Source organism: Phyllostomus discolor, chromosome 13, assembly GCF_004126475.2.
Source record: "Phyllostomus discolor isolate MPI-MPIP mPhyDis1 chromosome 13, mPhyDis1.pri.v3, whole genome shotgun sequence".
In the NCBI taxonomy this organism is placed as follows: Eukaryota; Metazoa; Chordata; class Mammalia; order Chiroptera; family Phyllostomidae; genus Phyllostomus; species Phyllostomus discolor.
The window spans coordinates 71,525,231-71,552,915 of record NC_040915.2 but is presented as its reverse complement, the minus strand read 5'-3'; the positions used below and the strand labels follow the sequence as shown (position 1 = coordinate 71,552,915).

Sequence of the window (27,685 nt, the reverse complement as noted above, 5' to 3'; positions counted from 1 at the left end):
GTCTTAGTGCAGTTTTTAATTATAATAATTGCAGAAATGTATGTGCTTCAAACTTACCAGAACTTTCTTTAAGTTTAACTATTTAAATGCTCTTATATACTTTGTCATTTTGAATAACACATTTTTAACTTTTTGTTTTAGTCCCTTTGAAGATGGCAAATGTTTCTAATTAAGAGCCAGGCTGGTCGATTCCCCTCTTTTATGAGGCACTAAGTATTAACACTAAGTATTAATAAAATCAAATAATAGGAGATTGTTACATTTCTGTGATTACTGGCTTTTGTGATTCCCTCCTCCCCCCAGGTCATTTGGACCTTCTTCACTGAAAACAATATTTCTCACCATGCATTGGTGGCTTTGTTTTATCACTTCATTCAAACAGTCCACAAGAAAAACGTCAGTGTGCAACATCGAGAATATGGCCTTCACGCCGCCAGTCTTTATTTCCTGCTACTAGAAGTACCAGGTATGCAATTTGCTGTGATAGAACATATCTTTTGTCATTTAAATTTTTTCTACATTCTTTTTGAGCTCTTACACTTGTTTCTTGACATAAAACAGAGCAGCAGAAATGCATTTCATAGAGTGCTCCGACTTTAAATGAGGGTAAATCCATGAGGTACATGCGTAAGTTCTCCAGAAGTGCCTTTTTCATGTTCCTTTAAACGTTTGTGTGTGTGTGTGTTTAAAATATTATGCTGTGTCAGTAACCTAATAGAAATAATCCGGGAGGGACAAGGCTGGAGGGAGAATGTTTCCTAGCCCTCAGAGCTCCACTCCCACCTGTCCCCACCTAGTATAACATTCTGGCATTTCCCTCTCTTCTCCCAACTGCCCGTCCAGACTGACAAAAACTGCTCTGGGGCACCTTTTGTCATCTCTCTCCTGTATGGTGTGGACAACATTTAAACCATTCTAATCAAGAGAGCATAAGTAGCCTAGCTTTCTTTAATGCTTGATGGCAGAAAGCATGAGGGAGCAACCTATGAGCACCGTTCACTTCCGTCACTGTCAGAGGACATAGGTGGCCGTCCTCCGGTGAGCAGGGAATGTGTTCCTTCTCCCTGTGGTAACTCAAGGCAAAGGAGGGCTGCACCTAAAAGGAGGTGTAGAAAATCACATAGGAAAGAAAATTATAGGATTAGCCAGCTTTGCTGCTGTCGTGGGTTTCACAATGCACTTGCAATGAATGTTAATGATTTATTCTCTACGATTTTGGAATTGGTAAAAAGATATATAAAGCTTTGAACATTAATTTGTATTGTTATTACTCCCATGACTTTTAAAATTAATTACTAAAGAGTTTAGGTGTAATTAGGATCTCAGAAAATTGACAGTTTTTGGAAAGTCAGCTTTATGACTAGAGGCCATTCCTTTATTTTTTAAGTGTATGTTAAGGATTATGCTATTACAGTTGTCCCATTTTTTTCTCCCCTGTACTCCCCTTCACCCTGCACTCCCCTCCCTCCAGTGTTCCCCCCGCTTAGTTCATTTCTGTGGGCCCTACATATAAGGTCTTCAGCTTCTGCATTTCCTATACTACTCTTAACCTCCCCCTGTCTATTTTATGCCTACCTGTTATGCTCTGTTATTCCCTGTACCTTTTCCCCCATTCCCTTCTCCCCCTCCCCGCTGATAACCCTCCATGTGATCTCCATTTCTGATTAAGGTTGAGATTCTTGTCAGATCAAAGAGGTGAGGTGGCTGCTACTCCTTGTAGGGCCACTTGCAGCTTTCCTGGAAACTATACTCATCCCAATTATCTTCTGCTTCTAAATGCTCCTGGATTATGATTGGGATGCTGTTGATACTTAATTTTGGCATCAAAAGTATGTTCCTTTTCAATATTGTTGTGGTTATTCTGGGTCCCTTGCATTTCCATATGATTTAAGATTTACATATCAATTTCTGGGGAAAATGCTGGGGTTTTGACAGGGATTGCATGGAATCTGTACATCAGTTTGGGGAGTGACATTTTAATAACACTAAGTCTTCTAATCCATGAATACAGAATGTCTTTCCATTTATTTAGACCTTTAATTTGTTCTAATAATATTATGCAGTTTTCAGTGTATAACTCTTGCACTTCTTTGGTTAAATTTATTCCTAAGTATTTCATCTTTTCTTGTTACTATAGATGAATTTTTTTTTCTTATTCTCATTTTCAGATTATTTACTTTTAGTGTATAGAAGTACAATTTGATATTTGATTATTGATCTTGTGCTCTGCAACTTTGCTGAACTCATTTATTGGTTCTACTTGTATTTCTTATATATAAGATCATGTCATCTACAAATAGGCATAATTTTACTTTGTTTTTTCCAGCCTGGGTGCCTTTTATTTCTTTTTCTGGCCTTATTGCCCTGGTTAGGACCTCCAGCCCAGTGTTGAATAGAAGCAGGGAAGTGGCATCTTGTCTTGTCCTCGACCTCAGGAGGAAAGCCTTCAGTCCTTTGTACCTAGGATGTTCACTGTGGGTGTTTTGAGGATGGCCTTTCTCAGGTTATTATTTCTAATTGTTGAGTGTTTTATTATGAAAGTGTATTAAATTTTGTTTTTTTGCTTTTCTGTAGCTATGAGGTGATCACGTGGTTTTGTTCTTTATGCTCATAATATAGTATATTGCACTGATTGATTTTCATATGTTAAACCAGTTTTGTATGTAATCATTTTGATATGTTGCCAGGTTCAGTTTGCTAATATTGTGTTGAAGATTTTTGCATTTATATTCACAAGGGATTTTTTTTTTTTTTTTTTTTTTTTTGAGATGTCTATCTGGTTTGGGTTTCAGGGCAAAACTATTATCATAGAATGAGTTTGGGGTAGTACTGTTGCCTCTTCAATGTTTTGGAAGTTTGGGAAGAATTGATTATCTTTCTTAAGTTTTTGGTAGTAAATGAGACCAAAGTTTTACCTCCCTGAAGCTGTCTTTTGGGATATTGATTTTAAGCTGATTATTAAGAAACAAGACTCAGGAAAAACCTTTGACCCTTCCTCCTTTCCTGCCCAAGAGAGTTTAGGTAGAAGAACCTGCTTTAGGAAGGAAATTTTAGAATGTTCTCCTTAGCCTAATTGGAATTAAGTATGATAAACAGAAAGAGCTTCGGGTTTCTGAGTTGCCTAGCAACAGTTTTCCTGCCATGTATGCTTGCTCTCCCTCTACTTTTGAAGCACCCATTCTCACCCTCTTCCCCTGTTTTCTCCTTTGTCCAAAATGCCGTGTACACCCAGTGCTGCCTTTGGAATTTTCAAGTATATGTGAATTCCCCATGTACAAGTATTAAAATTTTATTTTCTCCTGTTAATTTGTCCTTTTTAATTTTTCTCTGTTAATTTGATTATTAACCCTGCTAGAACTTAGAAGGCGGCAGGAAAAGCATTCATTTTTTTTTTTCAGCATCCTCCTTAGACCTCATGGGTGGAGCCAGCTGGGCTTGGAGTTTCCGTTGAAAGAAGGTTGTGGCATCTATAGTGATATGTCCTCTTTCATGTCTGATGTTGGTAATTTCTATTTCCTTTTTTTTCTTCATCAGTCTGGGCAGAAGTTTATTAATTTTACTGATCATTTCCAAGAACCCACTTTTGATATTGATTATATCCTACTTACCCACTTTTCATGTCAGTGATCTTATCGCTGTTGCCTTCCATCTTACTTTAGGTTTAATTTGTTCTTATTCTAAGTTCCTAAGGTGAATGCATAGATCTTTGTTCTCATAATTTTCTTTCTTTCTCACATGAGTAATGTTATAAATTTCCCTCTATGTTCTGCTTTATCTGCATCCCACAAATTTTGGTGACCTGTTTCATTATCATTCAGGCGAAAGCAATTTTCTAATTTTGTGATTACTACTTATACCTGAATTATTTAGTAATGTGTTTAATTTTGAAATAGTTGAGGACTTACTTGAAATCTTATTATAATTGATTTCTGTTGTAATTTTGTGGAGATTGTAGCACATACTTTTAAATTACTGAGTTTTTTTGTTGTTTGTTAGTGGCTCAGCATAGGATCTGACATGGTAAATCTTATGTTTGCGCTTGAACAGAATGTGTATCCTGCCTTTGGTGTGTCTAGTGTTCTGTAAATGACAATTGTGTCAAGTTGGTTGCTAGGGTTGTTCATCTTATATTCTTCCTGGTATTCTGTTGATTTGTTCTATCAGTTAGTGAGAGAAAAGTATTGAAATCTCCAAGTATAATTGTCAATTTATCTGTTTTTTCTTTTAATTCTATCAGTTAAAACTTAAGGTATTTTGGAAGTCTGCAAGATGCAAACTTTTTTAAAAAAGAGTTTATTTAATTTTATAAAGAGGGGAAGGGAGGGAGAAAAAGAAAGACAGAAATATCTGTGTGAGAGAGAAATGTCAGTTGGCTACCTCTCACACGCACCCTAACGGGGGCTGAACCATATTGTAAGCATGAGCCCTGGCTGAGATTTGAACCCACAACCTTTCACTTTGTGGAACGACGCCCAACCCAATGAACCACACCAGTAAGGGCTGCAAGATACAGACATTTGTAATTGTATGTCTTACTGATGAATTGACCTGTTGGTATTAGGTCATGTCCCCCTTTGTCTGGTTGTATTCCTTGCCCTGAAGTCTACTTTGTCTGATATTAAGATACCCATTCTAGTTATCTTATGATTTGTCCTCAGTGGGACATCCTTTCCATGCTTTTATTTTTAATCTGTTTGTGTGTTTTAGACTGCTTAACACTGAGTCATACTTTTCATCCACTGTGACGATCAGTCATTCACTGTGCTTTTATATTAGAAATTTTAGACAGTTCAGATAATCACAGTGAGTGTGACTGTCAGTATGATTGGGATTCTGCCATGTTGCTTTTCCGTTTGTGCCGTCTTTTCTTTGTTCCATTTTTTCCTTCTTTCTGTTTTGGATTAAGTCTTTTTTAGTATCTCATTATCTCTTCTTTTGGCTTATTAAGTATACTTCTTAGCATGTATGTGTGTGTTTTAAATGCTTCCTTTGGGTATATAGTAAGTGCTTTTAACAATCTACCTTTAGATAATATTCTACAATTTGTAGATAATGTAAGAACCTTAAAACAGTATAACTTCTTCCTCCTCTTCTTTGTACTATTCTAGTTATCCATTATATTCCTACATGTCATAAACCCCACAGCTTATTGTCCACATTTGTCTTTGAAGTATCTTTTAAAGAATTTGAAATAAAAAGTTTCCTATATTTAAAAGATTCCATCTCATGTAATTTTCCTTCAGCCTGAAATACTTTCTTCAACATTCTTATGATAGTTCTGCTGGCCATCAACTGTCTTGGATTTTGATTGTATGAAATGTCTTTATTACCCCTTCAAGAATGTTTCTGCTGAATATAGAAGCCTAGGGTTACAGATTTTTTTAAAGGTATTATTTCTTTGTCTTCTGGTTTATGTCAATTTCTACTGCCAAGTTGTTTCTTTGTTTTGCGTCCTTTTATTTAGTCTGGATACTGCAAAGGTTCTCTCTATCACTTTGTTTTAGCAATTTGATTAAATTATGCTTTTGTGTGATTTGTGTGTGTGTGTGTTCATCAGGGTTCGGTTCATTGAGCTTCTGGGTCTGTGGATTTATAGTTTTTGACATGTGGAAAATTTTCAGTTATTATTTCTTCAAATAGTCTTCCCTCCTTTTTTCTGGGACTTGAATTTCTCATGTTAGACTATTTGATATTTTCCCACAAGTCACTGAGTCTATTAAATTTTTCTTTGTTTGCAATTTCTAATCCACCAATAAGCCCTTCCAGTGAATTTTTCATTTTCAGATCAAGAAATTGCATTTAATTCTTTCAAAAGAAATTTCATTTCTCTTTTTGTTTGCTACTCTTTTACTTTTAATTCTTGAACTGTTTCATAATATCTGCCCTAAGGTTCTTGTCTTCCTGTTCTATTATCTGTTGTTTTTCAGACTGATTTTGTTGACTGAGTCTTCTTGTGACGGGGCACATTTTCCTGCTACGGAGCATGCCCAGTCCTTTTTTATTGGATGCTGGACATTTGAATGTTAAGCCATTAAGTGTCTTGATTTTGTTGTTTTTGTTTAAATAGTATTTAAGTATGTTTTACTAGTCAGTTAATAGTGGATTAACTTAATCCTTTTGCAGTTTGTTTTAATGCAGACTTAAAATAGCTTTTACTCTGGAGCTAATTTAGACCTGCTATTCAGGTGTGGCGCCCCCCCCCCCCCGCCCCCCCCAGCTCTCTACTGAATGCTCCAGGTGGTTAACAAGATGTTTCCAATCTGGCTGGCAAGACCTCAAATATGTCTCAGGCTTGTGTGAATTCCGAAAATTATTCATCTTCTAACTCCTTAGTAACTGTTCTTTGCCTGTTTTCCTGGAGTTTTAGCCCAAGCATGCATAGCTTGTAATCAGCCCTATGAAGATTTCTGGAGCTCTTTTTCTGTGTAGCTTCCTCTTCACTCTTCTGCTTCATAAATGCTAGCTCCCTTTGCCTTTCTGACTTGATTTCTGTGGTCTCAATTTAGTAAAACCGTAATAATGTGCTTGAGTGCACCATTTTTCTGCTGCTGCCAGAAATTGCCTCAAAATACGAAAACTAGAGCAGTTTTAGGGTTTACTTCATTTGTTTCTGATATCTCAGAGATTTTATTTCTATGCTTCCTCTCACTCCATGTCTTAAATGATTATTTTAAAATTTTTTGTCCAGTCTTATAGTTGTTTACAGCAGGAGGACAAGTAAAACCAGTTACTCCCTCATGCCACCTATGGAAATCTTTCTTTCTTTTTTCTTTTTTTTTTTAAGATTTTCTTAAAGGTTTTTTTTTTTTAAGATTTTTTAAAATTTATTTTTATTTTTAGCCCCTGGCTGGCGTAGCTCAGTGGATTGAGCACGGGCTGAGAACCAAAGTGTCCCAGGTTCTATTCCCAGCCAGGGTACATTCCTGGGTTGCAGGCCATAACCCCAGCAACCGCACATTGATGTTCCTCTCTCTCTCTCTCTCTCTCCCTCCCTCCCTAAAAATAAATAAATAAAATCTTAAAAAAAAAGGATATAGATGCTATTGTCGGCAACATTTAAAAAACAAATTATTTTTATTTTCAGAGAGGGAAGGGAGGGAGAAAGAGAGAGAGAGAGAAACATCAATGTGTGGCTGCTGAAGGCCGTGGCCTGCAACCCAGGCATGTGCCCTGACTGGAAATCAAACCTGCGATGCTTGAAATCTTATTTATTTCTGATCAGCAATTTTGCTCACCTATGGCTAAAAGTGAATGGTATTTTTTTGTGAAAGGGTCACTGTTACTCCAAGTTAATGAAAAGGCCATTTTTGCTTTTTAAATTTTTTTTTAAAATTTATTTGTTTTTAGAGAGAAGGGAAGAGAGGAAGAAAGAGAGGTAGTGTGGTCACCTCTCACATGCCTCCTATTGGGAACCCAGCTGGCAACCCAGGCATGTGCCGTAACTGGGAATTGAACCAGCAACCCTTTGGTTTGCAGGCTGGTACTCAATATACTGAGCCACCACACTAGCCAGGGCTGCTTTTTAAATTTTTATCTGTTGTTACATATTTCAAGACAATTACAGATAACCTGCTTATTCTTTATTCTTTATGAATAGGCAGTGTCGCCAATCAGATTTTCCACCCAGTGATGTTTGACAAATGTATACAGATTCTAAAGAAGAGCTGGCCTCAGGAATCTAACTTGAGTCGGAAAAGAAAAAAAGAACAGCCTAAGAACTCACAGGCTAATCCAAGAGGGCATAGAAAAAGAGGAAAGCCACCCAGGAAAGAAGATATCGAGGTAAGAAGTAAGAGAATTAATGAAACATATCTGTACCAACACATGATTTTGATTTAAGAATTTATATTTAAAAATATGGTTTCAGACATAATGATTATAATGATCAGCTCTTCAGTAGGTGCCTCTTGGGCTTCATATATGACCAAGAGTACGTTTATATCTCTTCCTTGCCAGCTTTCCAACCTCCCCACCATCTCGCCCAGCCTGGTACCCAGGTGTGCTTAACAACTTGCTAACAGGATTATTTGCCACATTATTGCCATTAGAGAGAGTGGTTGAAGTATCCTGACTCTGTTCCTTAAGCGTGTAACAGAATAACGTTAATTCCACATTCTTATATGACTAGGTAGGACAACAGGGACTCACTGATGGGAAACTCATTGACACAGTACGGCAGAGCTAGACACTGCTGTAGCCATCATCTAGCCCAGTGGCTCACCATCGTGACCATGGAGACCTGAGCAGTCAACCGACCTGGTCACCTCGCAGCTCAGCAATGCCCAGGCATTTCACTGGATTTGATGTGTGTGCATCCAGAACCGCGGGACAGAGTGTTAGGCAGTATTTTACTGTCACCTGTATATTTCTTCATGATCTAGATGGATGAAATTATAGAGGAACAAGAAGATGAAGAGGACATATGTTTTTCCGCATGGGACCTTTGTCAAATTCGAAAAGCCATCTCTCACCTTTTGAAGAATTTTTTAAGGCTTCTATCCAAGTTTTCCCTGAAAGAAAAGCCACAGTGTGTACAGACCTGTATAGAGGTAAGTGAGAATTCCAAGAAGCTTGGGGCAATCTCAAAGGGCACAGACGCGGCTAATATTTAATGAGTAAGAAAAATCAGGCCTCTTCTTGGTATCTGTTTTCTAGGTCTTGGTGGCATTAACTAATTTTGAGCCCGTGCTTCATGAATTTCACGTTACACAAGCCAGGTGAGCCATTAAACCTTCCAATGCTAAAATATAAATGTAGTACAATAAACTTTGCTTCAGCAGAAATACAAATGCCATTTTATCCTAAGTGACACACAGGCAGAATTTATCCATTTAAATATGGCTGATAGTGTTAAGGGACTACGCAAAGTAAAATCATGTCCATTAACTAATCTTTGGTCTTTTTTCTTCAGGGACATTAACCAAGCAAAGTACATACCAGAACTGGCCTATCATGGACTGTATTTGCTATGCTCCCCAATTCATGGAGAAGGAGACAAGGTAAAGTGGACAAGGATCTAGTTTAGTTACTAGTTAAATCGAAAGCGTGCAAATCATATAGTGGAAAGCATTAGAAGCATTTGATGTAATGCCGTTTTAATTTACCAGGTTATTTTCATGACCTCATCTGTCATTTGTATAATAGAAAGTGTAACCATTTCTGTTTGTTGCCTGCTCTTCATAACAAAACTTATACTCAAATACTTGGTGGCCACAGCAAATTATTATTTGGTTCCATACATAAAATATGATTTCAGTACAAATTAGGAAGAACAGACAGCTACTGAACAGAACATTACTTTTATAGAAATATCCACCAACTTTTTCTAAAAAGGAGAATAAACAGTTAGAATTTTCTAGTTTCCCTTGGCAGTTCACATGCGCTTTAATGCTTTTATTTGTGTTCATGTTATTTGAGTTGGTAATTCTACAGAAATATTACTGGGTATCATTCCCATTAGCTTTTTGCGTACATGGATTTTGCCCCCACAGTTACCTCAACAGTATTCCTACTCTAAACATTGGAGAAGGGCTATTCAAGCATTATGGTATTACTAACTTAGCTGTCATTGATAAAATAAGATTTTGTTAAAAATGGGATAGACCACAGTCAAGTGGCTTTGGGTGGCTGTGATACACTTAGTTTCCAGGGGCAGTGTAAGTACCATGGTGGTTAAAGAAAAGGTTTGGGGTACCTGGGCGCAGGAGCCCAGCTCCACCCCTTCCTGTCTGGGTGTCCGTGTGAGCTACTTCCTCAGCCTGGTGAGAGCAGCCACTGCTCTCATCTGGACAGAAAGGGACGGAAGGCTCATCTTCCTCACAGGCTGGTCCCGGACATTAAACAAGAGACTGCCTGTCAGGTGATGGACACAGTGCCTGCTGTTGAAAAGCATTCATATTTTATAATTTATTGTATTACTATTATTTCTGTGTGCTTGAGATACGATGTGATAGATTTCACAGGATGTTTTTAATTTTCATGCCCTTTTTTAACATTTTTAAAAATAGAATGGATGGAAAATATGTTCTTTTAGGTCCACCATGTCTCTAAAGATGTAGTACTTTTTAACTGTGGAAGTACTGACTTGATGTTAGACAACTTTATTTTCAGCCAGGCCTTAAATTATTTGACTTTGGACAGCTCATCTTCGGAGTCTGTTTTATTATGTATAAACTGGAAATAATAATATTATGTATAAAATGGAAATGCCTTGCTTACCTCATGGAGTTGTGAGGTTTAAGGTGAAATATAGTAGAATCTAGTATTATATATGAGTGTGCTGAATGCAACACCTGCTGCATGGTTGGGTGAGTGACTGCATTATCTGAGTAAATTACACGAGATGGTGTATTGGAAGGTGCTTTGTGAACTTCAGATAAAATACAAGTGTGAAATACCATCCTTTTCCCACCTTTGCTATAAGAGATTATCATTAGCATTCTGTGCCATCTGTAAGTGACAACTAATTCTTTTTTCCTTAATTTCTGGGCTACGGTACAAGGGGGCACAGAGAGAAACTAGGTGATATTCCTGTCATTATCTATAAGCTGTGTTTTCACACTGTTTACTTTGTACATTTATTGATTACCTGATAATTGTCTAAGAAACACACCCCTGGAATTCAGCCTCAAACTGTGTCAACCTGACTTATCTTTAGACAGCTGGAAACTGTTTACTGTGGTCTTCGAGGATCCCCTGTTACGCCTTAAATTGAGTTTTTATTTTCTCTCCTAGGTTATCGGTTCTGTTTTCCATCAAATGCTAAATGTGATACTGATGTTAGAAGTAGGTGAAGGGTCCCATCATGCCCCCCTCACCATCACCTCACCAGTCATCAACAGCAGGAACCAGGCAGTCCAGTTCATCAGGTGAAGCACACACAGCTTGGGTTTTTTTACTCTTTATCACTTTGCCTCAGTGTTCCAGACCCTGGACTGACCCAAATGTCTGACTCCTCTGGAAAGTAACACGTTTGTGGCTGGGGTCAGAATAAAGCACTTTAGAGCCCAACCGGTTTGTGTGGTCTGGGTCAGTGTTGGTAACCTCTGCCCTGGGGCCTTGTTGAAGGGGTGGGAACTATAGTTAGTGAGTCAGCACCAGCCTCCAGCTTGATTTTCTCCAGCCTGTGAGGTCAACCTCTGAGTAGTGATGGCTGCCTCTCCTCTGTTGTAGCATCACCTGCTTCGGTCCTGACCAGCCTCAGTCTGTCTCCTTCTGGTCTTCTGCTGTTTCTCTCCCCAAGGCTCCCTCCTCTGGTTCCTTGCCACTTCTTCCTTGTTTCCTTTCACTTTTCTATTCCTTTTCTTCTATAGAAAATACTTCTTATGGAAAGAATTAAGTTGATTTTTACTTCTTTAGCAATAATTGACAGACTGATTTTTCCCTCAAGAGTCACTTAGCTTCCCCTAAAAAGTTCCATGTTTCAGCATTGTTGGGGAAGACATATTTGCTGTTATTGGCTTCTTTTCCTCCCTTATTGAATATTTGGTGGTGGGAAAAGAGTGGCCAGTAAGCCCATGAGAGTGTGTCCATATGCAGTATATAACGTAGTTGAAGACTTGAAAATGGAATCCAGGTAGAAACTGTCATTAAATAACCCAAATATTTTAAGCGGACACCCTCGCTTTGGTTTTTCCATGAGATTTCATGATGCAGTAGTCTGTTCACATGGTACAGATAAACAACACTGAAAATTGGTCAAATCTGGGCATTATAATAATTTCTTCTTGAGTTAAAGTTTGAAGAGGTACTGTTAACAAATGCATTTAAGTAAGTTGCATTTCACTGAGCTGCCATGAGGTGGTACTGTGTCTTAGTCTATTATTTACCCCAAAATGATATATTTCAGAGTTTTCATATGAAAGTTGCTAAGTAGTCGAAAGAGTCATACGAGGATTGCACGTTTGCTCCTGGCAGGTGTAGTCACCTACTCAGCACCAGCTCTCTAAAGTCTGCATGAGGAGTCAGGAGTGGTTTTCTGCTGTGACACTTAAGTCGTTACTCTTTATTCACTGAGGCAGTGCTTGCATGTGGGGATAGATTGTGTTTAATATTTAGGATTTCTAAAACAGAGATGTAGTGGGTTTTGAGAAGAGTCAAAGAAAATGACTTGTAATTATAGGTATATGTAAACAGGGGATATGCGTGCTTTTTTTTTTTAATAGTTCACTTGTGGATGAACTAAAGGAAAGTATATTTCCAGTTCTTCGCATCTTACTCCAGCACATCTGTGCCAAGGTACCAGTTGCTTTAATAATAATAGTAATAATAATTTTAAAAATATGTAATATATGAAGTTAAATGTGTGTGTGTGTATGTGTGTGTTTGTTCTTGGGAATGAGTCTCTGTCTTTACTAAAGGTAGTTTTGTTTAATACATTCACTGGATGTTCTCTGGGACATTGTTCTCTTGGGAGTAAGAAAACCTTTTCACTTGGGAAGTTGTCAAATATGTGGAGAAATAAAGAGAATAGGGTAATGGGTACCCATCTTCAACAGTTTTATGTCCCTTTGACCCCCTAAAAGTGGTGTCCCCAAAAATGTATATACACTATATTTTTTGGAAACAAATTCCATTATATTCTTTCATATGTAAATATTTATATGTATTTCTAAAGAATAAGAACTCTTAAAAAGTCACAGAATACACAGTAATCCTTTAATATCACCAAATATCCACCTAATGTTCAAATTTCTAGGACTATCTCTTAAGTTTTTATAACTGTTCAGATGAATGATTCTTAATTTGGACTCCATGGATTGTAAGGGTTCATAAACTCCCTTCAGTCGTGCATTAAATTTGTATTGCTAAAAAGAGGACTTAGAGATTTCTTATAGGTTAGTTTCCAGAGGTAGGAAACCTAAAACTTGGCAGTCGTTTCTATAACACTTGAAGAGCACTGAGCTAGTTATAGTTATGCTCACTGGCTTTCCACTTGTGTTACAACGTGTTTCAGTTGTCCAGGTGAACAGCTTCTCACTGTCTATATCTCAGGTGGTGGATAAATCAGAGTATCGGACCTATGCAGCTCAGGCCCTGGTACAGCTGCTCAGCAAGCTTCCTTGTGGGGAATATGCTGCGTTCATTGCCTGGCTGTACAGATATTCACGAAGTTCCAAGGTAAGACATGCATCTGCACAAACTCTTGGTTCCTGGTTCTGCACCCTTCTAATGACAACCAGATCTGAATGCATTGGGGGATCCTTTGGTTTTCATTCCTATGTGATGGAGATTCTTATGATTTTTGCCTTACCAGATCCCACACAGGGTTTTTACTCTTGATGTTGCCTTAGCTCTGTTGGAACTTCCAGAAAGAGAGGCAGATAGCACACTCTCCGTGGAGCATCAGAGGTTCTTAAAACATAAGTTCTTGGTGCAGGACATTATGTTTGATCGTTGTTTAGACAAGGCACCGACTGTCCGCAGCAAGGCATTATCCAGTTTTGCACATTGCCTGGAGTTGTCTGTGAACAGTGCATCGGAAAGCATCCTGGAATTCCTGATTAACAGTAAGTGTGGTGACCGTCATGAAATGAAATTGATCTTGTGCTTGTCCAGAAATTGGACTGCAAGGGAATCATTCTTTCCTGTAGCAAAAATAATTGATATTGTATTGTTGAATAATGTTTTAGACAAGCCCGATACATTTGAAAGGCCTTTTTGAGTACGTCACACGTTCACATGTTAGAGGCGAGAATGTGGGCTGCCACCACGGTGCACACTGTAGGGTATTGGCTGTCTAGGGCCTGATGTCCATTTCACATGCAAACCCAGGGAGGAACAGTCAGCTGTGAGCAGCATAGACTCTGTCTTCTCTTTAGGCCCAATTGTTCTTATTTTGATTCTTCTGTGAGTATTTACTTGGAGCTTATGATTCTGACTTTCCCCCCTCTTGTCTCTCTGCTTATTTTTAGGTCCTACAATTTTACAGACAGAGAGCCACCCTGGCACTTTACTGAAAAATTCATCAGGTAATGGGTCAATATATTTTCGAGTATTGAATAATTACTTTTTTATTTAAAGACCAGCTGATAATCTGAAATTTTTTTCTATTTCTATAACTGTTTTCATATTGCACTTTTTTCTTCATCAGAGAAATTGAAATTATTTTAATAGTGATGTATGTGGTAAAGGTTTAATATGCCATGCTTATATTATTAAAAGGTGAAATAAAATTTTACATTAATGACTGAGGCTATTTTTTAAATTTATTATTTTTAAGCTTTTTCCTGTCAGAAGCAAACACTTAATCCTTCTGGAGACTCAGGAATGATTAATACAGAGGCCAGTGATGAAACAATTGGATCTAGAGGTATGTCATATTTTATCACAATCAGAGGTGTTATAAATATAAGCAGAGTCTAAAAACCTTGGATTTCTTTTTCCAATTAACTCACCCTTAAGAATCAGAACATCTTTTTTCTGAAAAATGGAGTCATTTATATTTTATTACATCTTTAATTGATGTCCTCACACTATACTATATATCATTTTTAAGATAACGAATAAGCTACATTTTACGTATGTAATGAAACCCATTTCTGTAACATTTAAGAGAATATTAACAGACATTTTGTTTCCTTATTGAAGTTTATTGTTGTGATTCCTTGGGATTATTGAACAAAAAGAGAACCTGTTACTAGGGAAAGTACAATAGAGATTGAATTTGTGTTTGGAGAAAGAAAGTGGGGGCAGCGGTGAACAATACTGTTGTCCCCAATCTAATTCCCGTTTTCTGTCCCTCACTACTGTGTCTTCCCTGTCATCATGGATCCCATTCAGCCACCCCAGAGTCCACTTTCAATACCTGGTTGGCCACTGTGAGCCTGGGCTTCCACTGAAAAAGACTATTTAGAATTTAGTCTGTAATTTCCCTTCACCAACAAAATGAACCATTTTGTAATGGGTCATGTACATTGTATGGAATGATTATGGGGCCTTCTCTTCCACGGACTCCAACCCCAGGATGCTGAACATAAGTGATGTCTGATCATTTTCACTGGATTTTGAATCTGGGATGGTTTAAGTGATTCAGGAGGGAAAAAGCAAACCTGTTCTAGGTAGTGGATAGGCCCAGAGCCTACTCTCGGCTTCTGTTTCTGTGTAGCTATAAGGTTTTGAGCTCCTTTTTCATCTGTAATATGACATGTCACAAAATAGTGGAGAAAACACTAAATGCTTGATTAGAAATGAGAAGCAGTCTGAATTCTTGTACAATTCTGTTCCAAAATAGGTGCATGGCCTAAGATGTGGAAATTAACCAAACTCCCTAAATGTCCCATTCTGATCCTGATGCCTTCCATATTCACAGAGGCTGCTGTCAGAGTCTGTGGAAATAATGTTTAGAGAAGTGATTCTAAAGATGGATAAATAGATAAGACACAGAAAGAAAGAATGTGTGTGTAGAGGATTAATTATATAATTAGATTTATTAGTTTATCTTATAAACTTTCATATGGTCCCTCCTAATCTGTGGTAGGCATTGTAGATACAGACTTTTTTTTTGGATAAGTTTTTTTGTCCTTTTTTTAAAATATATTTTATTGATTGTGCTATTACAGTTGTACCATTTTTTTCTCTCCTTTATTCCCCTCCACCCTGTACACCATCTCAGTCCAGCATTGCCCCTCTTAGTTCATGTCCATGGGTCATACATATAAGTTCTTTGGCTTCTTCATTTCCTATACTATTCTTAACCTCCCCCTGTCTATTTTGTACCTACCACTTAGGCTTCTTATTCCTTGTACCTTTCCACCCGTTCTCCCCAATGAACTCTCCTGTGAGGCTGGGAGTTTCTCCAAATGCATCAAACCCCACAGGCTTTCTAATGAGACATTTTAAGGCTTTATTTCCCTGTGCTAGAACCCTGGGTTGCATGGTCTGTCTCCCTCCCAGGTTGTTCCTCCCAGTTTATCTGCTCACAAATGTGAGACTGCCAGCCTCCCCTTTGCCCGCCCCTGCCCTCCAGCCACTGCCTTGCCTAGAGTCCCTGCAGCCCATCTCTGCTTCTCCTACCAGTCTGAATGAAATGTTGGACTTCCATAGAGTTTGATTTTCTGGCAGTTCTGTTTTTTGTTTGTTTGTTTTTAATTTGTTGTTGTCCTTCTTTTGGTTGTGCAAGGAGGCACAGTGTATCTACTTATGCCTCCATCTTGTCTGGAAGTCATAGATACAGACTGCAATAAAATATAGTTCATTTCTTAAGGAGCAGTGGGAGAGGCAGATATCTGCATATGTAAATTGGTGTTAATTTTTGCTTTCACATTTCCTAGAATTCTTTAGTAATGTGTGGCTTTTTGTGCAGGTGTGGGAAGTTTTTTGATGAACTCAATATCTTTACTTGTTGTAAGTGCATTCAGACTTTATTTCTTCTTGAGTCAGTTTCCATAATTTATATGGTTGTAGAAATTTGTCCATTTCATTTAGGTTACTTAATTTGTTAACATAAAATTGTTCATAGTATTCTTTTGCAATTTTTATTTCTGTAAAGCCAGTAATAATGTTCCCCTCTTCTCTTCATTCCTGATTTCAGCAATTGAATTTTCTCTGTTATTTTTAGTCTGTCTAAAAGTTTGTTAACTTTGTGTGTAGACAACAATGTCATGAATGCTGTGGGGCGGAGGGTGTGAGAGGACCAAACGATAATGGACAAAATATAATAAAAATTAAGTTAAAAAGGAAGAAGTAGATTTTAACTGGAAATAATAATAATAAAATTTAAAAAGTTTGTTAATTTTGTTACCTTTTTCAAGGAACTTAGTTTTAATTTCATTTATTTTCTCTGTACTTCATTTTTTGATTTGCTTTCTTAGAGATCTGCAGTTCTCAAGATGTGTTTTGGAATCCTACATCTCCTTCAACACATCTCCTTGAAGCTTATACTATTTTTCTAATAATACCAAGACATTAAATAATGTACCTTCTGCACTCTGATTTTCCCACAAGTATAAATTGAGGTTTTCCAGAGATCCCATGACATGACAATGTGACACATGGCAGGCAGAAGGAGAAATGAGAATCCAGCTGTCTTTTATTAAGCCAGACAATAAAGAATTTGCAAAAATATAAAGCAACGCCATTTGTTTTACTAATTTTTTTAAAGTACAGTTATATTTTATTTAAAATATACTCTTTATAGTGGCATGCCTTTTTTCAAATGAATTATTGTTTTTATAGTTCTCAGTTTAAATTTCTAATTCAGATTAAAACATGTAGTTCACATTTTAAAAAAGCCCTTAGGAGCTTCAGTAATTTTTAATAGTGTAAAGGGGCCTTCAATTTAAAAGTTTTAAAGTTGCTCTTATGTTTTTATATTATTTTATTTAGTCTTTTAAAACCCTATGTTTGAAATATTTCTACTTGTAACTAAACAAAATAGAAGATCTAAATAATTTATCAAAATTGTAGACATAGGAGCCAGGATTTAAAATTGAATTTTCAATCTTCCAAATTGTTTGCCCTTTTTTCCACTAATTTTGCCTTTTTCATTATTGCAAATATCTAATTATTTGAATTTTTTCTATTTCACTTCATTTTATACTCTGATTTAAAACAGGCTAATTAGCTCTGGCTGGTGTAGCTCAGTGGATTGAGCTTGGGCCTGTGAACCAGAGGGTCACCAGGTCCATTCCCAGTCAGGGCACATGCCTGGGTTGCAGGTCAGGTCCCCAGTAAGGGTAAGGGCACAGGAGGCAACCACATATTGATGTTTCTCTCCCTCTCTCTCTTTCCCCTCCCTCCTCTCTAAAAATAAATAAGTGAATAAATAAAAATAAAACAGGCTTAGTCAGTTTTTCAGAGTTCCTCTGTTCTGTGTGATGAGATGTCAGATGCTGTGTAGTCTTTCTCAGACTCTAACGACTCTAGTGTTTCCTGACAGAAAGATGTGTCATGGCAATGCTGAGAAAGAGAATCAGGGATGAGAAGACCAATGTTCGGAAGTCTGCCCTCCAGGTGTGAGTTTTTGCTAGGTGGTCTTTAATATGTTCTCTTTCTAAGCACTAAAAACTTGGAAATGCATGAGAATATTTTAAAAATCCTCCTGCCATATTTGCTACTTAATTTGCTCTTCATTTAACATTCAGTCATCTTGATCCTGTTTTACCTAAATTACGTAGATGAACTGACGGATTATCTGGTTTTAAGCTTTCCTACTGGGTTGCTGGCTTTTTAAGAATCATGAATTTATGTTTTATTTCATTTTTTTGGAATAGGGATTGTTAGTTTGGGGACCGTGGACAGATTTCGATATGGTTTGTGAAACTGAAAATGTTTGTAAATACTTGTTTATATAAAGTGTATGTCAACTTTTCTCAGGAGAGAAGCCTTAGCTTTCATTAGATTCTAAAGGGTGGAGTGCTCTTGGGAGGAGGGATGGATCAATAACCTTAAAAATATTAAGAACTGCAAACTCGAAGGAAGAGTTTACGTCTGTAGTTTGTCTTTTTGCATTTAGACTATGCAATAAGTCATCACTTCATTTTCTACATACACCCTCTAGGTGTTGGTGAGTGTTTTGAAACACTGCAACGTCTCAGCTATGAAAGAAGAGCTATCCGTTCTTCAGGAGCAGTGTCGGGACCCTGCAGTGTCTGTCCGGAAGCAGGCCTTACAGTCTCTTACTGAACTCCTTATGGTGAGGGACAAGCATTATGGATCTAGTGCATGGGATTTTGCATTAAAAAATAATTCAGCCTAGTAATTGCTTGTTGCTAAATATTGTTGACTGGTAGAAATCCTACCAAGTCTATTATACAGTATAAGAGAAAGGAAGAAGTACCTTTTGATTACATATGATAGATTGCATTTCATATACCGTATTTATGAACTATGCTAGAGAATGCTAATGTTTAGCCTTTCTTGACTTCAACCCAAGTATCACACAGAAATATGAATTTTAAAATTAATTTGGTTAGGCCAGAGGGCTAGATTAATTTTTATTCATTAAGGCCTGTATAGATGACATTGCCAGAAGAGTAGAACCAGTAATCCTACATATAATTTACTTCTGCCAGAGTAATTAGCTCTTGAAGAATTTTAAGAACATGTTTTTCTCTTTGTTTTGTGATGGAAGAAGGCATTAAGCAATGCATATTCTTACTTTCCTTGGTAGCATTTATTCTAATTACTTCTTGGGATAAATATTATTTGTTCTTGATCTTAAATTACCAAAAAGTGCTGATTTATTACTATTAAAATAATGTCTTTGGAAGTTTAAAATTTCAATATACACTTATTTGCAGTTACTGGAGATTGAGCTTTATTTTCACATATTGTTCAAGTATTCTGGGTGGGGTGTTTTTTAAATTTTTATGGTTTACTTAATAATTGTGTGTACAACTACTTTCAACATGTCTCAAAACATTGATCACATCTTCACTGGTTTGTAGTCAGACTGTTAATAGCATCGGACTTCTTTATGACTCCATCATTTTAACTCCTGAAGGCCCACCCAGGATGCGTCCCCATGCAGAAAGCCTGGCTGCGGGGGGCCGTGCCCGTGGTGATGGACTGTGAGAGCACCGTGCAAGAGAAGGCCCTGGAGTGCCTCGATCAGCTTCTGTTGCAGAATGTTAAGCACTTCAGTAAGTTCCATAGTGGAGATGACGGCCAGGTGTTGGCTTGGGCACTGCTTGGTCTCCTTAGCACAGAAAGCCAGGAATTGAGGTACGTTACTTCTGACCTGTTTTCCTTATAGAAGGCTCATAGGGTTTTGATGAATAAATTTCTGTGTCATCAAGCTTTCTAAATTACTTAGTATATTTGACAAATCAATTTTGGTCTGTTTTTCTTGACCTAATTCATATCTCTTAGCATTTTTGTGGTGACTTTTTAATGAAGTCTTTGATCACTTCCTTTACTTTTCTCTGAGTGTTCTCCAGTTTTAAATCTTCATCTTTATACACACGTAATAGAAAGCACCAACAGCTCTGGCGTATTAGTACGAGCTTTCCTCAATACTGTGATTTTGAAGGATAACTCCCTAGTTTCCACAAGTTCAGCATTCCCTAACATGTCGTTGTGTTGGCTGACTGAGCACTGCAGGACTTTCCCCACTTGCTGGTGTGTGTCAAGCACCCAGTGCGCAGCGAGCACGGTCGGGAGGAGTGAGCACCTGAGTGATAAATTGTAATCTGTTCCGCAGCAATCCTGGAATTAGTCTGTGTTTGTGCTACCATGGCTGCCTTTTCCTTTTTTAAAAAAATTATACAAGAAATACTTCCCTATTTGTTTTCATGTAGTTATAAAGGAATTGTACAATAGAAAGAATAATGGGATTTAGTGTCATAAAATACTGTTCTGTCCCCCCCCCCCCCCCCCCCCCCCCCGGCAAGTCAACTTAATGCTCTGGGTCTTAGTTTCCTGATTTGTAAGAACAGCCGGTTGGATTACGTGATCTCTTAAAGTTATGTAAGTTTGGTGTTAAAGCTGTAACTGAAAATGTGTTCTCTCGTTATTTTCTCAGTACCAGCTATATGCTTTGCTGAAAGCCTAGCTGGGAGGGAAAGTTAGCCAGTGATAAAATCAACTACTTTTTTGCTTTTCTTAGGGATATTTCACTACACATACCCAACATATTAAAGCTTTGGGATAATGAAAGGCAGGGACATTCCTCACATACATGAAAAAAAAGCAGGAGAAGCCTACTACAGCTCATGAGAAGTCATTAGGAGGTCTATTTGAAAAAAGCTTTTGTATTGAAACATAACATGCAGGGAAAAGCATATAAACTATGAGATCAATAAATACCAAACAGAAAATAAACCCATGCAACCACCATCCAGGTTAAGAAGTAGAATGTTGCTAGGCCCAAGAAGCACCTTCACACTCCCTTCTAATCACTTTTCTTCCCTCCTCAAGGGTAGTCACTGTTGTGATTTTCATACCACATGTTAGTTTTCTGTGTTCTTTAACTTCATATAAGTGGCATTATATGGTATGTATTCTTTGTGTATCTGACCCCTTCCACTCAATGTAATGCAGATTCGTTGAAGTTATTGTGTGTATCTATAGCTTACTCACTTTTTTTGCTGCCTGTATATGACATTTATGAATAAACCACAATTTATTTATCCATCCTACTGTTAATATGTAATGGGGTTATATCAAGTTTTTGATTATTGTATATAATGCTGCTATGAATGTTCCTATACATAACTTTTGCTGCACATGCATGTGTGGGTATTACATGTGTGCACATGCAATCTGTTGGGCATTACACCTAGGAACAGTTGTTGAGAATGCTTTCCTTTATCTTTAACAGGCTGCCAGACATTTTTCCAGAGTGGTCGTACCAGTTTACATTTTGCTCCAGTAGTTATGAGAATTCCAGTTGCTGCGTATCTTGGCCAGCACTGCATGTTATCATTTTTTCCTATTTAGCCATTTTGGTGGATGAATACTAGTATTTCATTGGGTTTTAATTTACAGTGCCATGTTAACTAATGAGGTTGAGGCTCTTCGTAAATGGATTAGTATTTAGATACTCATCTTTATGAACAGTCTGCTCAGGTCTCTTGCCTTTTCTTTTTTTTTATTTGTCATTCTTGTGTTTGTTCATCTGAAAGTGTTCATTATATATTCTGTGTACAAATAATTTTTATACGCATTGCAAATACCTTCTCCCACTCCATGATTTGCCTTTTTTACTCTCTTAATGGTGTCTGTTGGTGAGTTCAGTTTGTCAGTGGTTTTCTCTATGGTTAATGTATTTTTAAAGAAACCTTTTCCTACCTCTTGGTCTTACAGATATTCTCCCTTACAACCTCCTAGAAATTTGACAGTCTCTTTCCCCCTTTTACAGTTAGGTCTTTAATTTACCTGTAGTTAAGTTGTATAGTAGCTTCCTTCACAGGCTTTTCTTTTTTCATTTTTAGATGGGGGAAAACAACTTTTCATATTTGGAAATTAGAAGGAAAGAGAACCAGTAGATAGGAAATACTGAGGATGAATGAAAGAGATAGTTACTAAAGTTTCTGAAAAAGAATGCACTTGATAAAGCAGGAGGAAAGAACTTCAGAAATGAAAGGAAACAGAGAATGGGGAAAGAAATTTGCAGAGAACGTAATATGAACACTAGAGCTTTCTGGCCTTCCCTCAGTGAGGTGATAATCAGAGAGTGTGCCCAGCACAACAGTGTCGTTGTAGCACTACTCACAGTAGCCAGCAGGTGGAAAAAAGCAAATGCCCTTGACTGATGAATGTAGCAAGTAAAGTGTGACGATCAAATGTTATTCAGCCTTAGAGAGTAATGAAACTCTGATGTGTGCTATAACACAAATGAACCTTGAAAACATCCTAAGTGATAAAGCCAGACACAAAAGGTCAAATATTGTATAATTCTACTTATATGAGATACTTAGAATAGTCAAACTTCATAGAGACGGAAAGTAAAGTGGGGTTTGCCAGGGATATGGAAGGGTGGTAGGGAGTCAGTGTTGGTGGATACAAAGTTCCAGTGTGGGATGATAAAAAAGTTCTAGAAATGGAGGCTTGCACAACAATGTGAATGTACTTAAGGACCACTGAACTACACTTAAAAATGGTTAAAATGGTAAATTTTGTTACATATATTTGACCATAATTGAGGAAAAAATATTTTTGCCTGAATTTTGGAAGGAAGGGGTAGAATTAGGGGCACAAGTGTAAAGAAGCTTTGGAATAGCCACTGTAGGAAGTGAGCTAGGGCATCAGTTCTCAAATTAAGCTGAATTCCTGAGCTCAGGTGGTTTTTATCGTAATATTAAGATGTTGTATGCATTTCTCACTTTCATTCAGAGTAGCACAGTGGTTTTCCAAAAGCCGTGTAATGGTATTGGAACAGACTAAATGCAGAGGCAGAAATGAGAATCCATCTGTCTTCTATTCACGTCAGACCGCAGAGAGGTTTACAAGAGTGTAAAACAATACCATTCTTCTGACCAAGTTATTTTCTTTTGAGAAAGTTATTTTTGTATAAAATAATACATTATTTATGTTAACATGTAATTGGCTTATTATTTTTAGATAAATTGATAAATATTTTAAAATTTCTCAGTTTTAATTTGTAGCATGGCAATTTAATTTCTAACAAACAAAAGTATTTCAAAGTAGACAGTAATTTTTAAGAATTTAGGGTGGGTGGGCTAGAATGGGAATTAAAGGGAGAAAACTACTTGAACAATGATTAAAATAAAAGAAATTTTTAAAAAGAATTTAAAGGTTGCTGTGATGAAAAAATATGAGTGCCACTGAGCTAGGAAATCAGTTAAAAAATAGAATTATTGAGAGTGGTAGGATTAGTGCAGTAGAGTCCTGTTAATATTTATAAACAAAATCTCATGATAAGTTCTTTAACAAACAAAATTACTAGAATATCAAGAAATGTTCAGGAAAAGAGACTTCACAGATGAGACGATCTTTGAGTTGAATGTTGGAGGTTAATAAGGGGGCAAAGGTAAGAAAGAGCCAGTGTGAAGCCATACATAAAGTAGTGTCTACTGAGGAGGACCCACAGGATTTCAGTGTGGCCAGGGCGATGGCGCTCTCTGGGAGTGCATAAAACGAAACTGGAGTGGTAAGCAGGGCCCAGATACTGGGCGATGTAAGGTGGCATGCTAAGGAGTTTGACCTTAGGTAGAAAACAGGGTGGGCAGGGGATTCAGAGGGCATTGATGAATTTAAGTGGAGGAGTAATACAGGATTTTATTTGAGGAAGCATAGTACATGGACTAAGTATTCGATGACCAAGATACAAGGTTATCATCTGAGAAGCCGGGCTGTCATCAAACTGATTTAAGTTAGGTGATGAGGGCCTGAATCAAGGTGAAGGTGGTAGAAATGGAAAGAACAGGCTACATACAGAGCTTTGTAACAGGTGAGAGTGCAGAGTTGGTGAAGATTTGGTGTGAAGGTTGAAGGAAATCAGTGCACTTGGGTCTGCCCAAGTTGCTCAGTCTAGTAGAAAGAAACAAAATAAATTCACAATTTTAGTAGACAGTGAGTTATAGGAACAGATTTTTTGTTTTATTTTATTTTTTTAGATAGGAAGGCAACCTAGAGATGGTGGCATGAGGTGAATAAGTAGAAATTCCAGAGGTGGGATAAACAGAAATTAACCAGGCAGCCAACCATAGTGAGGTTTTCCAGGCAGAAAGTAGCAGAGCAAAGGCTTACAGGCCTGAAGGCTCTGAGAATTCTCGCTGAAATGACCGCTCAATGGGGTTGCCATAGACTGAAATATGGAAAGCTGAGGCAGGGCCCATTGGAGAAGGGAGGCAAGGGAGGACTGGAGATGGAAATCCCATTATAAATGCGGTTATAAATACATATTTGCAATGCTTTTTCGCAGGTCTGAATGGAGACCTCCTGCTAATGAAGGAGTTAGACTGTAGATAAGAGGATTAGAATAGAGCTTTTCAAAATCTGCAATTAAGGTGATTAGAAGAAAAGGGATTCATGAAGGGAAAGAAGAGGCAAAAAGAGTGGCCGGTAGAGGCCATGTAAAACAGGAACTGAAGAGTGTCCATTGGTTTTGAAACAGGATAGAGGTCAGCAGTGCTTTTCAAGAGAACTAGGTTACTGTTTGTTGAATCGTTTTCTGACTCCTTTGGGAATGGCTTGTAATCACCTGCAGAGCTGACTGAGGGGCAAACTGGGAAGACTTCTGGGGGCTGCTCAGCTGATGTGGAGGGGTGAGTTGTTAGAGAGGAGCCAAATTTGAAATTCGGAGAAACTGATTTTATAGCAAACATCACTTATTTTGTGTGTCATTCTTATTAATAAATTTTAAAATATTGTTGATTGCACATATCTTGTTTTTGGACAGCCATCAGATAAAAATTAGATGTTGTAAGGTATCTTAAGTAAAACTCTAGATATATATGGATAGGTTTTTAATGAATAGCTAATATATTAATAAAGCCATTTATTAATATGCATATGCTTATTATGAGTAGATGTGCTTATTTTGTTAGTTTCCTTTTGCAAACTTTGAGAATTTTTTGTTTTTTCATTTAATGAGAAAGTCTTATTACTGTGTGTGTGTGTGTGTGTGTGTGTGTGTTTTCCTAGCAGTCTAAGAAAAATTCATTGGAAGAAGGAGTGTTTTTTTCTCTTTACTTTAATATGTAATATTGCATTTCTCTCACAAGTCCTAAGATCTCATTCAGTGCTATGGAAGGAAGGAAAATAAATTATTTAAAATAACAGTGACATATACAAACTTTACTACATTACAAGCATTTTTTTGTTTTAATTTTAAATGGCTTGGGAAATATGTATTTCTGAGTGGTATTGGCAGGTCATAACAAATTTTAGCTCATTAATATCACTGTGTTTAAATGCTAGGATATCATTTCTCTCCAATCCTTCATTGAAAAAAAGAACAGTGTCTACATGTTTTGTCACTAAAACTTTATAAATTCTGGATGTGTTTGTTTTGGTAACATGACCCATATGTTTGTATGACCCATAAATTTTGGAGGGGATGAGGATGAGAAGGTTCTCAAATGAATTGTGAAATTTTATTCTTTGCTTTAAAGTAAGTACTTTCTGTAAATATAGCTTATTCTGTGTAATAAAAATGGAAACAATACCTAGTCTGGTATCAAATGTGCTCCTAACTAGGAACCTCTCTGTGGGTGAGTCACGTGCCAGAGGAGCCTGGAGCAGCAGAACTTGATGCCCTTTTTTACCAGTGGGGCTACTCTCCACAGTTTTGGACATTTATAGTTACAATTCTGCTTTCTCATCTCTTTTCCAGCCGCTATTTAAATAAGGCTTTTTATATTTGGTCCAAGAAAGATAAATTCTCATCTACTTTTATAAATAATGTGATATCCCACACTGGCACGGAACATTCTGCACCAGCCTGGATGCTGCTCTCCAGGATTGCTTGCACATCCCCCAAGCTGGACTACACCAAAGTCATGGAGTCCTGGGAGAAAATCAGCAGGTCTGCATGCTTGCAACTGAGCTCCTGATGGGCACAGGAAAGATTCTTGGCAATAAAGCTCATGTCTTCAAGGGGGATGGAAACAGGGGAGGGAGGTGGGAAGGCCGGGGGTGGTGGGGAGGGGTGGGCAGGGGGAGCAGAACACAGTACTTAAACAACAATTTTTAAATGTTTATAAAAAAGCTCATGTCTTAAAGAAATGGACTATTTTATAAATATGTGTATACACAGATCTTTTCTTTAACTTCAGACTTAAAAACAAACATGAAAAGAATCACTTTCAAGCTTTCAGTTTACTCTTTGTCCAAGTTCTTTAAGTGCCTTACTGTTCTTTCAATGTGAATCCCAAACCACGCTAGCCTGGTGTTAATAATCCAGAAGAAAAGTATTTTGTTGCCAGTAACGTTTACTTTGGTTCTACATGATATTTCTTCTGCCCTTTTCTTAGTCAACAGAATCCCAATTCAGACACCTTAGGACATATTCTGTGTGTTATTGGGCATGTTGCAAAGCATCTTCCAAAGAACACCCGGGACAAGGTGATTGGTGAGTGTCTATTGGAGAATCTTAAAAAGGCATTGCCTCTCCCTTTATGTATATGTGTTTGAAGCAGTTAAATTTAAAGGATTCTGACTTCCCTTTTAGATGTTGTCAAGTGTAAGCTGAATGGATTCCAGTGGTCTCTAGAGTTGATCAGCTCAGCTGTTGATACTTTGCAAAGACTCTGTAGAGCGTGTGCAGAGACACCTGCAGAAGAACAGGTACACTACAAACTCTCCTGGATGTTCGTCATTATTTGTACTTAGTAGACATAGTACTCTAGTTTTTGAGAGTACTATGAATTTGAGAAGAGCTCTCTATAGAGAACTTGCAAGGATGGGTGGTCCCCAGCAGCTATTACTACAACAAAAGGAAACAGTTAATACGACAAGCAGTTGGTATTTTCCAAGAAATTGGCTGCTAAAGATGTACCCTTACAAAGTCACCCCCTGGGTAGGGAGCTCTGCAAAGGTGTCTTTTAATAAGCTGTGGGCCAGGTGCTTGTGCTAGCTTTGAGTACCCTCCCCTTTACACCTACCCTCATTTTAAGAATGTTTCTTAGGTGATATTCTCCCTAGGGGTAGGAAGCATTGAAAAAGGACATAGAAAACATGAAAAGAGCCAGTCCAAAATGAAGAATACATATCTGAAAGAATACTACTGAAAGAATCAGTAGCAGTACTAACTCTACTAGTAGTAGAAGGAGAGGATCAGATAAGCAATTTGGCAGACAAGATAGCAGAAAACACCCAATAAGAGCAGCAAAAAGAAAAAAGAATTTTAAAAATTGAGGATGGTTTCAGGAACAGAATGAAGCATAACAACATTCACATCATGGGTTGTGGGGGAGGGTACCAGAACAGAGAAGAGAGAGAACAAAGAATTGCAAGACTATTTGAAGAAAAAATGGCTGAAAACTTTCCTAACCTGATGAAGGAAAAAGACACAGTCCAGGAAGCACAGAGAGTCCCAAACAAGATGAATCAAAAGAGGCCCACACCAAGACACACCATAATTAAAATGACAATGGTTAAAGACAAAGAATCTTAAAAGCAGCAAGAGAAAGATAGTTAACTACAAAGAAGCTCCCAGAAAAGGAAACTAAGAAAACAATACCATTTATAATTGCATTGAAAATAAATACTGAGGAATAAACTTAACCAATGAGGTAGCAAACCTGTACTCAGAAAATTGTAAGACACCGAATAAGGA

At 37.5% G+C, this 27,685-nt stretch overlaps 1 protein-coding gene across 1 annotated transcript in view; it reads left to right on the top strand.

Annotated features, from left to right (window-relative positions):
* Window positions 1-27,685, top strand: part of NCAPD3 (non-SMC condensin II complex subunit D3) — a 57,880-nt gene that overhangs the window by 6,561 nt on the left and 23,634 nt on the right. The window contains exons 3-19 of the mRNA XM_028528227.2: window positions 304-466; window positions 7,598-7,782; window positions 8,382-8,549; window positions 8,656-8,717; window positions 8,912-8,999; window positions 10,735-10,868; window positions 12,165-12,237; window positions 12,994-13,119; window positions 13,256-13,508; window positions 13,914-13,970; window positions 14,222-14,311; window positions 17,879-17,952; window positions 18,500-18,634; window positions 19,445-19,665; window positions 25,742-25,933; window positions 26,382-26,479; window positions 26,579-26,694. Coding sequence (XP_028384028.1) covers window positions 304-466; window positions 7,598-7,782; window positions 8,382-8,549; window positions 8,656-8,717; window positions 8,912-8,999; window positions 10,735-10,868; window positions 12,165-12,237; window positions 12,994-13,119; window positions 13,256-13,508; window positions 13,914-13,970; window positions 14,222-14,311; window positions 17,879-17,952; window positions 18,500-18,634; window positions 19,445-19,665; window positions 25,742-25,933; window positions 26,382-26,479; window positions 26,579-26,694 — 2,235 coding nt within the window. The remainder of the gene's footprint in view (window positions 1-303; window positions 467-7,597; window positions 7,783-8,381; window positions 8,550-8,655; window positions 8,718-8,911; window positions 9,000-10,734; window positions 10,869-12,164; window positions 12,238-12,993; window positions 13,120-13,255; window positions 13,509-13,913; window positions 13,971-14,221; window positions 14,312-17,878; window positions 17,953-18,499; window positions 18,635-19,444; window positions 19,666-25,741; window positions 25,934-26,381; window positions 26,480-26,578; window positions 26,695-27,685) is intronic.